This window comes from Schistocerca serialis, chromosome 8 (genome assembly GCF_023864345.2).
Source record: "Schistocerca serialis cubense isolate TAMUIC-IGC-003099 chromosome 8, iqSchSeri2.2, whole genome shotgun sequence".
Taxonomy (NCBI): domain Eukaryota; kingdom Metazoa; phylum Arthropoda; class Insecta; order Orthoptera; family Acrididae; genus Schistocerca; species Schistocerca serialis.
In genome coordinates this window covers 534,409,773-534,424,987 of record NC_064645.1, presented here as the reverse complement: position 1 = coordinate 534,424,987, position 15,215 = coordinate 534,409,773, and the positions used below count along the sequence as shown (strand labels likewise).

The following is a 15,215-nucleotide window of genomic DNA, read 5'->3' as shown; positions in this document are numbered from 1 at the left end:
TACTAAATAATACAAATTATGGATATAATATTACTGGAACATACCAACACAAAATCACACATTTGCTATACATGGATGATCTAAAACTACTGGCAGCAACAAATCAACAACTCAACCAATTACTAAAGATAACAGAAGTATTCAGCAATGATATAAATATGGCTTTTGGAACAGACAAATGTAAGAAAAATAGCATAGTCAAGGGAAAACACACTAAACAAGAAGATTACATATTGGATAACCACAGCGACTGCATAGAAGCGATGGAAAAAAAAAAAAAAAAAAAAAAACAGATGCTTATAAATATCTAGGATACAGACAAAACATAGGAATAGATAATACAAATATTAAAGAAGAACTAAAAGAAAAATATAGACAAAGACTAACAAAAATACTGAAAACAGATTTGGTAGCAAGAAACAAGACAAAAGCTATAAATACTTATGCTATACCAATATTGACCTACTCATTTGGAGTAGTGAAATGGAGTAACACAGACCTAGAAGCACTCAATACACTTACATGATCACAATGCCACAAATATAGAATACATCACATACATTCAGCAACAGAAAAATTCACATTAAGCAGAAAGGAAGAAGGAAGGGGATTTATCGACATAAAAAACCTACATTATGGACAGGTAGACAATTTAAGAAAATTCTTTACGGAACGAGCAGAAACTAGCAAAATACACAAAGCAATCACTCATATAAATAAATTGGCTACACCATTGCAATTTCATAACCACTTCTACAACCCTTTAGATCACATAACGTCAACAGATACGAAGAAAGTAAATTTGAAAAAGAAAGCACTACATGGCAAGCACTCGTATCATCTAACACAGCCACACATCGATCAAGAAGCATCCAACACATGGCGAAGAAAAGGACCACAACACAAAAATGCAGACTTTGCAAACAACAAATAGAAACAGTAGATCACATCACAAACGGATGTACAATACTAGCAGATACAGAATACACCAGAAGACATGACAATGAAGCAAAAATAATATATCAACAACTTGCCACACAACATGAACTAATAAAACAACACGTTCCCACATACGAGTATGCAGCACAAAATTTACTGGAGAATGATGAATACAAATTAACACAACTAATTGAAATATCCATACCCAATACAACAAATATACAGAAGAAAACAGGAGAAAAAATTGAAAAATACATCCAACTGGCTGAGGAAGTCAAGGACATGTGGCATCAGGATAAAGTTCACATTGTACCAATTATACTATCAACTACAGGAGTCATACTACACAGTATCCACCAGTACATCAACGCAATATAGCTACATCCAAACGTATATACACAACTACAGAAATCTGTAATTATTGATACATGTTCAATTACCCAAAAGTTCCTAAATGCAATGTAACATATACCATACAGTTAAAAGGAAGTCACGCTTGATCAAGGTCCGCGTCACTTTCCATTTTTAACCAGACATAACGTCTGAGAAAGGAAAGAAGAAGAAGATGATGATGATGTTAATAATAATAATAATAATAATAATAATAATAATAATAAGTGTTCGGAACAGTGTGTTCCCACTCCAGAGTGGAAAGAAGTGTTGCTCGGAATTGGAAAGGGGCATGTAGAGTGTGTGTGAGATCAAAGATTAAGACTTTCAATAGAAGGGCAGCATGAATGAATGTTGGTATGTTTGATTCGGAAGAGAAATGGTGTAAACCTGAACTATTGATGTGTAAAAGATAGATGACAATTATCCTGAGAAAGTTTAATTACATAGTTTCTCTGGGCCGCAGAGGGGTGATGAAATAAAGTGTTGGAGTGTGATTATGGCTCTGGCTGGACGTAGATGGGAGATTTGCCAAAAGTGGGAAGTTAAAGGAGACGAAGGTGGTTTTGTTGACGATCGTGTTGTGAGCGGTAGTTGTGGGAAAGGCATAAAGGAACAGTACTTTAAAGATATTTTTGACCAACACAATTGATAGCTTCTTTAGCTGGTGTGAAGTCTTTTGTAAGATTTATCTCTGGCACCAAGGAGAAAGATTCTGAGGGAGCTCGTAGACTCGGAGGCTGTGAAAGGTAGAGGATTGTGAGTAGGGACAAGAGCTTTTCTCCAAGAATTTTATGAACTTAATTTTACTCTTCTTATTTAATTTCCTGTGCCTGTGCTTAATCTGTTATGCGTGTGAAGAACTATGTTAAAAACATAATTCAATTTTTAGAGCAGTCTATCTTCATTTCTTGTGATAATGTGTCATGCTTCCATTTCATGAAAGGTTCAAAGCTCTAATTTTCATTTCGTTTTCCTATCTGTTTATTGTGTTTTAATGATTATGAGTGTAGAGACGATGGTAGTCAAAAGACCATAATTTAAGTTTCAGTTTCAAAATGCTGTAGAAAGGGAACCACTGCTTAGAATGTTGTCAGATTTGAACAACATTTTGTTGACGCAGGGGGAACCTTATGGAACAAAATAAAAAAAAAAAAAGAAAAAGTTTACCAGTGGGTTTGGCGATATGGTGACAAATGACAGATGAATCACAATACAGCAGCTATGGTTAGAGTTCAACGTTACACCATCCGTGCTGTTCAGTATATGTGACTACAGAAGTTTGGCAGTCACCAATTAGGGCACTTTTAGTTAGGTAGGTCTATCCACCATGTCAAGGCTGTCAAGGCTGTACCACAAGAGATGGGAAAAATTGGTCTTTAATGGCCCTGGTGCCAAAACCTCATAAAAATAAAATTACATTGGTTTCTAATTGTGTGAGACTAGTGCAAGTTGGGGGGCGAGGGGGAGGCAAACTGGGGTATCTCAACCGAGCGGCAATTTGGGGGGGATGGGGGTGGGGGCAAATTCATATTCTTGAGGGGGGAAAAAACCTTGTTTCACATAGCACCTAGCATCCCGCGTACGTCAGTCAATCGATTATTTGTATGATTTTGAAATGCACCCCTACTGGTGTTTGGATGTTTTTGAACACATTCTAAGTTTATTTCTGAATGAATTATAAGCTGATTTTTGAATGCGTGCATAGTGTACATGATGTCCCTGACAGGCGAAACCTCGTCGCATTTAGAAGTGAACTTCCCTGCAGACAAAACGGGACGGGGCTATATGAGCTGAGTGGAATAAAGCCGAACTGGTGAATGCCAACTGCTGCTTGTTTATGTGGTTGATTTGGTTTGCAAATGTTCAGTGTTGTTGTAATTACTAGTGAAACCCATAGATTTAGACTACCAGAGTGGAAATAAATGACTAACAGGAATAACAGATAAGAAAGATTATGTATTATCTTCTCAGTGTCCAAGAAAGTGAAATCCTGACAGAAAATTTATGGCCATATCGCTACACTAAACAGGGTCAGTTGTAGTCCCCGGCTAGCAGCCGCTTAAGTTCCAGTCCGGGATTAGCGCAAAAAACGTGTTGTACGAACGAGTAAGAATGCCTAACCAGAGAATAATCGCTGGATAACTAAACCGGTGATCATGACGGGATTAGTAAAGTTAACCAGAGAATGAGTTTTGACAGTGGTAGTAATAGTTACAGAATTAGTGATAGGCCATATAGCTATTTCATATTGTTACTTCGTGAATAATATTGTTGTACTATGAAAATGATCATTATTGCCAAAACAGTCTCATTTATTTGGTGTGTGTTCCAATTGCTGCAATATTAGAAAGGTGTATTTTGTTTTATTCAGCACACAGGGACAAAATAGGTGTAATCAGATCGAGAAACCACACCAGTCTGGGGTACTATTTGTATTAACAGCTTTTTCAGTATTAGATGACAACATTTTGCTTTTTCATGTAGCAAAACGTTTGACGAACTTAGATGTAATCGCAAGGACCTAAGGATTGAAGAAATGTGTACTGTCCTGTCTGTCTCCTGTCTTTACTGGTTTTAGGTATCTTATATTTAATTTTATGTCACACAGAAGAGCAAGTTATTAGCTAATAGGCAATAAAGAGTCCAGATTTTCTGAATAATTCTTGTTCTCCCGGTTACAAATAATCCCATCAAGTATTAATTGTGGTTTTTTTTTTAAAAAGAGGGGCAGTATGTCAAATCGACCGACTGGGAGCAGGAAAGGCACTACGGGACATTTAATTTCCACTGTCCTGAAATAGTTAGATGGTATCCATTACAAAACATACACGTTTGAGTTCCACAGAGCGAAATACAGTGACGAGCGATATAAGACTGTTGTTTGAAGAGGTGTGGCACTGCACTTGGCACACTTGAGACCAAATAACATGTCTTACATATCCTCAAAGGTATATGTTTTATGCATCAGACTCTTCAGAAAGATGTGCGGTACAAAATAAACTTATTTTTGAAAAGTCGCTGTTTAAAAAAAATTTTTTTGATGTTCTGATGCGCAGAGCAGTCTTGGGTTATAGTGGGGGAGTGGGTAGTCTCCACGTGACCTGTGTTTAAATTTAGTGATTTTTTGGTTTCCTCTTCATTTACTGCTCTCACGTCAAATGAAAAAAATAGACAGATTTCTGTGGCTGGGAGCTATGAAGTGAATTAAAATACATTCACATAATTATGGAAGGTTAAAATATGTTACTAGTTTAAGATTTTATTTTATTTCCACGTTTCTGACAGTCAAGCATTAATCGCCTTGCGGAACAATAAAGTTATTTTTGTCAGTTTGCTAAAGAAATTCTGCTTTTATTAAGTTTTCCTGCTGAGGCAGTAAAGTTATTTGAAACAAAGTGTTTAATTCCACGCCATTGGCTAGTTTCAACTGTTCGCTGCATTTCAAGTGCACGCTTTCATCTTCTAGCATGTATTTCATTATGCCATAATAAAGAACCAAAGATGAGATAATACTATACTAGTACTCCAAGAAAATTTACATCCCGAAAACCACACAGAAAAGCTTAATGTCAGATCAAGGCCTACTTCATTGGGAATCTGGACATACGAATGTGCACTTTAAGGCGAACTATGCGTTTTAGTATGGTTCATGAAATTCCGATGCACTTGGAGTATCCTCTGATGTCTTGTTTCTTTTATGACATAATGTAAGAAAGATCTTTTAATTTAATGTTTTACACGTATAAACATACAGGCTTCCTACGTCACCGTAGCTGTGCAAGTGTGGTGACGCCTCTTATCTGGCGCTCTCTGGCAACTGCTGAAATGAATCTATTTCTAACAGGTCATGGGAAAATATTGCATATTGTGGTTTGAAAATGTTATTTTCAAAGTAAATTTCCATTTACGCGAGAAGAACTATGTGCAAGAATGTGAGATGAATTTCTTAAATCATAGAGTGTTTGCTTTCATTTAAAAATCAACTCTTTGACAATGAGCCATTTAGAAGAATTTTGAGCCCAGATCATCAGAGATTTATGTCGGTATTAAAAATTTTACTGGCGTATGTGTGTGATGTATCTTACAGTGTAACAGGCGCTAAACAGATCAACATTATATGTGAAAGCTTAGCTTCTCTTGTAGCTTATTAATCTTGGAGACAAATATTATATGCGAAAGCTTTGCTTTTCTTGTAGCAACACTATGTATATTAACTTAAATCATTAATTTTTCCTGTTGGTGGAATTCAAATTTGTACTTTCATAATACAGATATATGCAGCGTACATGTTGCTGCACATCAAAAAACTTTCCAAAACGTGTTTCTTTCCCCCTGAGTTTCATTTTCTAAAGTGCCGAGAAATACTACGCTGCTGTATAAAACCATATCCATTCAAAGGATTGATAAGTTTTACAGTTTCCAACAGGAAGTATACTGTCACTTAACACAGAAAAAAGGTATTTTCACCTGGGAGAAAATGTATTTTTAACCAGGAGATCCGGGAAAAATCCAGGAATGGTTTTTCCTTGTCCACGTATTCACCCTGGTCATGCAAGCTCCTTTATTTTACAGAGTCGTGACTATTGCCTCTCAGCAAGGTGGAAACAGCCTCAGTGTTTCCCTGTGTCAATAAAATGATTTGACATCATTCTGAGCAGTGGTTCTCTTTCTGCAGTGTTTTGAAACTAGAGCTTTAATTAGGGTCACCCTGTATGTGTTTCCTTCCAGAATTTTTCTCTGTACCCTGTTGTATCTCTTGTTTTGTATGAAAAACAGTTATTTCATTTCTGCTTCACATACAGTAAAACCCCTTTTAATCCCAAATTTTTTTACCTTAAATGGGGGTTTTGCCAGAGTACGTTGAAGAAGTGACTCAGAATCATAATTCAAGCATGTTTAGATGAGCTCAGCAGCAGCAGCAACAGCGTCACCACAAGCTCCTATTTCAGTATTCCTTTACAAGCGTTTCACTTGCATCCATCAAGATATGCAAGTTAAGACATTGTCATCACCAGAAACTTCAGTCCTGGGATGTCAAATTCTCAGAAATAACAATGATCCTACTCCAGGCTTTTTCTGGAACTTTGTTCTCTTCCAGCAACTGAAGTGTGATAGACAGCCTTTGTGGAACAATTTAACAATATTTGTAGTGTTACAGAATTCCACGCAGCCACAAACACATGCACAGCCTGTAGAATGCTGTCTCATAACTTCCTTCCTCTCAAGGAATGAGACTGACTTTTGCATAAGTGCTGCTCCATATTTGGCTCTAACAGTGTGTTATGCACAGGTCCAGAGGCTGCAGATGACTTGTCCCGTTCAGAGGAATGAATACAGCATTTACATTACTCGGAACTGATGTTTCCTTTGGATGTTCAGGGCATTTCCTCCCATCTGCACCCACACCTGAAAAACCTCATAAATGTTTCTGATGTCATCCAGGCACTGATGTTGTATTCATAAGTACAAAGTAGCATTTTTATGTTTTTGAAGCATCTGGTGATTTTAAATTTTCCTCTTATTATTATTGGAAGCAACTTTCCTCTTCTATCACTATTTGCACAATATTGTCATCATGTCATCATCCTTTCTTTACTTCTTCATTGCCTCCATGGCATCTTTATCCCTTAATAGAATATGATTTTGCAGATGACCCTGCAGCCTTCCCATCTCTTGCTACACTTTGAGAGGAGAGCCAGGCTCGCTGTATCGGAATGAAACACTTTCCCTACTATCTGGTCTGTACTAGGATAGATGGGGAGATATTCACTGCAACAAAGCCTTTGTTTTTTTGTAGAGAATATAGAGGACAAATTTTGCAAAGTGAAGTCTATCTGTAAGATGTGGTCGGGCTTCATGTTGATTCTGCTACCCAGTCTGCAATCCTTAGCGCTTGTGATTGCCCTGGTGACATTCCAGTGTCTGTTACCCCTCACCTGTCTCTGAATGTGGTCCAGGGAGTGGTTTTTCCTGGGATCTCATCTTGCAAACTGTTGTGGAACTACGGGCTAATGTGAAGCGACATGGCATTAATTTTGTTCGATATGTGGAGAAGGGTCATAAAGACAACTGCACTGATACTGGTGCCTTTACTCTGGCTTTTGGGGAGGGGAGGGGGGCAAGGTTGTATGTTACAAATGCGACGTGAAGCTGTACATCGCACCATTAGGGTGGGGGGTCGCGCATGCACTGGCTAATTACACTGGACTCAATTTCCGGAGAACTGGCATTCAGTTCTGTATTCTGCCATCTAGATGTAAGTTTTCTGTGATTTCCTAAATCACTTGAGGAAAGTGCTGAGATGGTTCCTTTGGAAAGGATGCAGCTGAGTTGCTTCCTTTTCCTTCCCCTGTTCAAATATATGCATCACCACTACTGATCTTGTTCTCAAGGCATTAATCTCTAATCTTCCTTAAAGAAGTTAATTGATAGCTCTTTTTTCTGTATCCTTATTCTCCAGGGGGTGTTGTTTTTAATTGATGCTTTCAATGGTTTTACTTTATCTAGGAGAACTATTACTGATCATCACCATCTCCATCTTCTCACCATCTTCTTCTTCTTCTTCTTCTTCTTCTTCTTCTTCTATCTTACTCTTCCTCCTTTTTCTCTCTGATCATAACAGTTTTTGCCATATATGACAGTGGTATTTGACATATTTTTCTTCATTTAGCTATGAACCTGAGCTGTTTCCTGGACTTGTGTATCGAATGGTGAGGCCACGTGTTGTACTGCTCATATTTGTGAATGGGAAAGTTGTGTTGACTGGTAAGTAAATTGTAAGTATTCTTTTTCTGTCTGCTGTGTTTCACAATAATCTTTTCTATTGTTCCATTCCTGTCTCCTCTCTGCTTTCATTCTTCCACTTCTGCAGTCTCACCCCATCCCTGTTTCCTTTATTGTGGACTATTTTGGGATGACGAGGGGAAGTACACTTGCTTTCATAATAACTCTCTCATAAGTGTATTTGCTAGAAAGCTGAGCTAGCTTTTTGCATTCTGTATGATTACTGACAGCCACATTATAAGTACAAAGTCCTGTGCAAACTATACAAAACACATTATCTCCAGTTTTCAGATTTAGTTATGGTGTAGCCACATGGAAGCATTTCTGATGTGCAAGTGTATCTCATTTTTTTAGTGTTAAATTTAATGCGTAACTAAGAGTTTATTCTCTTTATAATAGGTGCCAAAAGTCGACAAGACCTTCAGGATGCTATGGAGAACATTTATCCTATCCTCAGGAGTTTTAGAAAACAGTAGTTGTGGGTAATAACATTTCAGAGTGAACGACGGTGTTTGAACTCACTATGCAACTTTGGACCAGGATGTTGCTCAATGCCAAGTTTTGTTGCTGTCATGATGTGACAGTTCTAAATGGGCACAAGGAACAAACTCACTGTAAAATATTATAGCTCAGTATTGAAAAGATAAGATTTGAATGCATGTGTAATGCATTTTTACTGCTGATGTCTTTAAAAGACTTTATTTATACATGACCTCATGTTGAGGTCATAAAAGAAATTTAAATTGCTACCTGTAAGATAAAATATATGTATTTTATATGGGTTATTTATGCTATGGCTTCATTGCGATGAAGTATATTTACTACCTCATAGTTTTTTCTGTTAACAATTAGTACTTTGTTAACCTTATATTTTTAGATCTTACGGTAATATACAGGGTGTAGATAATAACTCTTAAAAATGTACCACAGTTTTGAAGTGGAAGTAAAGACAAATGATTTGATGCAGGACAGTTCTAGTCTATCAAGGTGGGAAATCACCTCAAATTAGTGTACAAAAACCATAGGGTTTGCACTCCATGCGAAACTGTGGAATATCCTGTCACCCTCTTATGCCATTGGCCTAGTCACACATTTACAAATTGTAAAAATGATGTTTATGTAAATTTTCCTTCAGTTTTGCAAATTTTAACAGTGTAAAATTAACAGTTTGATTTGTTTCTCTGTTTTTGTTACTACAAGACTAAAGTGCATGTTAAGATAAGACTGAATTGTAAATGTAATTAATTTTTGCATCACATGTTTAAGTCTTTTTCATTTCAGTACCCATTAACTCACCGATGTTCATGAAAGCCAGTGGCATAAAAGGACAAGAGGATATTCAACATCTCATGCAGTGTGCATGTGGTGTAGCTTTGGTGGCTTTTGTAGGTTAATTTGAGGGTGTTTCATGGCTTAATAGACCACAATAATGTCTTACATCAAATTATTCATCACTGCTTCCCCTACGCCTCTTAAAGTATGTTGTAAACATTCATTGCTTAGAACTTGGAGTTTCTTGTTTTCCAAATTGTCAAGCAGCTCATATTGCCAGAGGTAGTTCCTCATACTACTAGATTCAGCATTTCTTTTTATTCCTTGCACAGGATACATTAAATGACTACTCATTCTAATAATTCTATGAAAATCAAATTCTAGTCAGTTTCTGTCTCTCTTGTAGGATGTGTATTGGTTTCATTCTGTCTCATTTGTTAATAAATTTTCTTACTTATTGTGTAGATTGTGTAAATATTACTTTTATTAATGACAGCCCTTCTGTATGAATAAAAGGTTTAAAAATCTACCTTTTTGCTCAGTTGTCTAAATTTGTGTGATTCTTTAGAGCAGCGTGTTTAACAAACATTGTACAAGAAGCATGTAAGTTTTGATTAAGAATTTCACATTAATGACTGAAGTATTGAACAATGGGAAGTCTAGGTTCCATATTGATGATTAAAGTATTGCTTAAACACAACACATTTCTTTTTGTAAATTGGTAACTTGGGTTACGATCAATTGTCATACAGCAGATACTCAATGTGAATTCTAATGAAACTTAATTGAGCGTCTGTCCGTATCAGATTGTCCAGAGGTTTGGACCTTGAAGCATTAGACACCCTCCATGAGCCATGGACCTTGCCAAGGTCTGGGGTGCTGGGGCAACAATCTGGCTGATTAACAAATCTAGGCTTGTATCATTAGTTAAGATGGCCCTACTGTGCTGGGCCTGAGAACAGCTGAAAACAAAGGAAAACTGCAGCTGTTCATTTTTCCTGAAGGCATGTAGCTCTTCTGCACAGTTAAAAGATGATGGCATCCTCTTCAGTAAAATATTTGGCAGATGTAAGAGTCCCTCATTCTGACCTCTGTATGGGGACTAGTCAGGAGGATATCAAAAGGAGAAACAAAGCTGGCATTCTGTGGGTCAGTGTGAGGTATATTTGTTCCATTTATCAGGTAGAGGGGTTGGAGAATTTAAACAGGGAAATGGATAGGTTGAAATTTGATACAAAAGGAATTAATGAAATGCCATGTCAGAAAGAACATAACATAGTGTTATAAATACAATTAAATAGGGGTAATGAAGGAGTGGGTTTAATAATGAATAAGAAAATAGGAATGTAGGTAAGCTACAATGAAAATTGGAATGAATGCATTATTGTATCAAAGATAGACATGAAGCAAACACCCACCACAGTATCATAAGATTATATGCCAACAAGCTCTGTAAATAATGAATAGTTTGAAAGAATGTTTGATGAGATAGATGGAATTTTTCAGATAGTTGACAGGAATTGAAACATAATTGTGATGGGGCCTGGAACTCCTAGTGGAAAAACGGAAGACTGGATTGTGGGGAAAGGAATGAAAGAGGAACCTGCCTGGTAGAATTTTTGCACAGAGAATAATTTAATTATTACTAACATTTGGTTCAAGAATGATGTAAGAATGCTGTGTACATCAAAGAGATCTGGAGACAATAGAAAATAGATACAGCCCATAGGAAAAGAGTAGCAACTGTGTGAATATCAAGAACTTGGTTGCCAAAGAGGCTCTAAGCAAACAAGGGAAAGGTGAAAGAAATATTTAGGGGGTCTTTACAAGGGAAATGAACTTGACAGTGTCATAGAAAGAGGAGCAGAAAAAGTGGAAGTAGAAGATGAGAGGGGGGATATGATACTGCAAGAAGAATTTGACAGAGCCGTGAAATATCTAATTGGAAACAACGCCCCTGGAGTAGACGACATGCCCTCAGAATTATTGAGATCCTTGAGAGAGGCAGTCATGATGGAACTATTCCATCTGGTGTGCAAGATTCAGGAGGTGAGTAAATTGCCCTTAGATTTCAACCAAAATGTAATAATTCCAATTAAAACAATAGATGTTGACAGGTGAGAATATTACTCAACTAAAAGTTTCATAAGCCATGGTTGCAAAATACTGACTCGCATTGTGTACAGAAGAATGCAAAAACTGGTAGAAGCTGACTGTGGACAAGACCAGGTTGGGTTCTGAAAAAATGTAGGAACATGTTTGCAATACTTACAGTACGACTTACCTTGGAAGATAGGTTAAGGGAAGGCAAAAATATGTTTACTGCATTTGACTTAGCAAAAGCTTTAGACAATGTTGACTGGAAAAGCCTCTTTGGAACTGTAAAGACAGAAGCGATAAAATACAGAGAGTGACAGTGTATATACAGTTTGTATAGAAAGCAGACAGTAGTTATAAGACTTGAAGGACATGAAAGGCAAGCAGTTGTTGAGAAGGGAGCAAGATGGAGTTATAGCCCATCTCCAAAGTTACTGACTCTGTACATCGAACAAGAATTTGAGGAAACCATGGAAAAAAATTGGAAGGGGTTACAGTTCAGGGAGAAAAAAATATTAATTTGAAGTTCACTGATAATATTGTAATTCTGTCGGAGACAGCAAAGGACTTGAGAGCAGTTTAACTGAATAGATCGTGTCTTAAAATATTATAGGATTAACATCAGCAAAAGTAAAGCAAGGTAATGGAATGTAGTCAAATTAAATCGGTCGCTGCTGAGGGAGTGAGATCAGGAAATGACACTAAGGATGTGAAATGTGATTTGTGAACAGTTCATTGAAATATGGTACTATATAAGAATGCTGAAGATTAGATGGGTGTATCATGTGATTAATAAGTTACTGGATGAAAGTGGGAAGAAATGAAATTTATGGTGCAATTTTATTAAAAGTAATGTTCAGTTAACAAGACACATTTTGAGGCATCAAGAAATAGTGAGTTTGGTATTGGAGGGAAGTGTAGGGAGTAAAAATTGTAGATGGAGACCAAGGGATGAACACTGCAAGCTGGTTCAAATGGATGTCGGTTGTAGTAGCTCTGGTACTTGGACGGGATAGACGAGTCTGGAGAAATGCTACATAACAGTATTGCAGAGCATAAATAAAAACGTCTATGTTAAAATCATGTTGTTGTTATTGTGGTCTTCAGTACTGAGACTGGTTTGATGCAGCTCTCCATGCTACTCTTCCTGTGCAAGCTTTTTCATCTCCCAGTACCTACTGCAACCTACATCCTTCTGAATCTGCTTAGTGTATTCATCTCGTGGTCTCCCTCTACGATTTTTACCCTCCACGCTGCCCTCCAATACTAAATTGGTGATCCCTTGATGCCTCAGAACATGCCCTACCAACCGATCCCTTCTTCTGGTCAAGTTGTGCCACAAACTTCTCTTCTCCCCAATCCTATTCAATACTTCCTCATTAGTTACATGATCTACCCATCTAATCTTCAGCATTCTTCTGTAGCACCACATTTCGAAAGCTTCTATTCTCTTCTTGTCTAAACTATTTATCGTCCATGTTTCACTTCCATACATGGCTACACTCCATACAAATACTTTCAGAAATGACTTCCTGACACTTAAATCAATACTGGATGTTAACAAATTTCTCTTCTTCAGAAACGCTTTCCTTGCCATTGCCAGTCTACATTTTATATCCTCTCTACTTCGACCATCATCAGTTATTTTGCTCCCCAAATAGCAAAACTCCTTTACTACTTTAAGTGCCTCATTTCCTAATCTAATTCCCTCAGCATCACCCGACTTAATTAGACTACATTCCATTATCCTTGTTTTGCTTTTGTTGATGTTCATCTTATATCCTCCTTTCAAGACACTGTCCATTCCATTCAACTGCTCTTCCAAGTCCTTTGCAGTCTCTGACAGAATTACAATGTCATCGGCGAACCTCAAAGTTTTTATTTCTTCTCCATGAATTTTAATACCTACTCCAAATTTTTCTTTTGTTTCCTTTACTGCTTGCTCAATATACAGATTGAACAACATCGGGGAGAGGCTACAACCCTGTCTTACTCCCTTCCCAACCACTGCTTCCCTTTCATGTCCCTCGACTCTTATAACTGCCATCTGGTTTCTGTACAAATTGTAAATAGCCTTTCGCTCCCTGTATTTTACCCCTGCCACCTTTAGAATTTGAAAGAGAGTATTCCAGTCAACATTGTCAAAAGCTTTCTCTAAGTCTACAAATGCTAGAAACGTAGGTTTGCCTTTCCTTAATCTTTCTTCTAAGATAAGTCGTAAGGTCAGTATTGCCTCACTTGTTGCAGTGTTTCTACGGAATCCAAATTGATCTTCCCCGAGGTTGGCTTCTACTAGTTTTTCCATTCGTCTGTAAAGAATTCGTGTTAGTATTTTGCAGCTGTGACTTATTAAGCTGATAGTTCGGTAATTTTCACATCTGTTAACACCTGCTTTCTTTGGGATTGGAATTATTATATTCTTCTTGAAGTCTGAGGGTATTTCGCCTGTTTCATACATCTTGCTCACCAGATGGTAGAGTTTTGTCAGGACTGGCTCTCCCACGGCCGTCAGAAGTTCCAATGGAATACTGTCCAATCCGGGGGCCTTGTTTCGACCCAGGTCTTTCAGTGCTCTGTCAAACTCTTCACGCAGTATCGTATCTCCCATTTCATCTTCATCTACATCCTCTTCCATTTCCATAATATTGTCCTCAAGTACATCGCCCTTGTATAGACCCTCTATATACTCCTTCCACCTTTCTGCTTTCCCTTCTTTGCTTAGCACTGGGTTTCCATCTGAGCTCTTGATATTCATACAAGTCGTTCTCTTATCTCCAAAGGTCTCTTTAATTTTCCTGTAGGCGGTATCTATCTTACCCCTAGTGAGATAGGCCTCTACATCCTTACATTTGTCCTCTAGCCATCCCTGCTTAGCCATTTTGCACTTCCTGTCGATCTCATTTTTGAGACGTTTGTATTCCTTTTTGCCTGTTTCACTTACTGCATTTTTATATTTTCTCCTTTCATCAATTAAATTCAATATTTCTTCTGTTACCCAAGGATTTCTACTAGCCCTCGTCTTTTTACCTACTTGATCCTCTGCTGCCTTCACTACTTCATCCCTCAAAGCTACCCATTCTTCTTCTACTGTATTTATTTCCCCCATTCCTGTCAATTGCTCCCTTATGCTCTCCCTGAATCTCTGTACAACCTCTGGTTCTTTTAGTTTATTCAGGTCCCATCTCCTTAAATTCCCACCTTTTTGCAGTTTCTTCAGTTTTAATCTACAGGTCATAACCAATAGATTGTGGTCAGAGTCCACATCTGCCCCTGGAAATGTCTTACAATTTAAAACCTGGTTCCTAAATCTCTGTCTTACCATTATATAATCTATCTGATACCTTTTAGTATCTCCAGGGCTCTTCCATGTATACAACCTTCTTTCATGATTCTTGAACCAAGTGTTAGTTATGATTATGTTGTGCTCTGTGCAAAATTCTACCAGGCGGCTTCCTCTCTCATTTCTGTCCCCCAATCCATATTCACCTACTATGTTTCCTTCTCTCCCTTTTCCTACACTCGAATTCCAGTCACCCATGACTATTAAATTTTCGTCTCCCTTCACAACCTGAATAATTTCTTTTATTTCATCATACATTTCTTCAATTTCTTCGTCATCTGCAGAGCTAGTTGGCATATAAACTTGTACTACTGTAGTAGGTGTGGGCTTCGTATCTATCTTGGCCACAATAATGCGTTCACTATGCTGTTTGTAGTAGCTTACCCGCATT

General features: G+C 37.6%; 1 protein-coding gene across 2 annotated transcripts in view; it reads left to right on the top strand.

Annotated features, from left to right (window-relative positions):
- LOC126416033 (uncharacterized) overlaps positions 1 to 9,880 on the top strand; it is a 72,803-nt gene extending 62,923 nt beyond the window's left edge. For both annotated transcript variants that reach the window (XM_050083486.1, XM_050083487.1), the window contains 2 exons: positions 8,003 to 8,097; positions 8,515 to 9,880. In XM_050083486.1, the coding sequence (XP_049939443.1) occupies positions 8,003 to 8,097; positions 8,515 to 8,591 (172 nt within the window). In that variant the 3' untranslated portion in view covers positions 8,592 to 9,880. The remainder of the gene's footprint in view (positions 1 to 8,002; positions 8,098 to 8,514) is intronic.
- Positions 9,881 to 15,215: the final 5,335 nt, after the last annotated feature.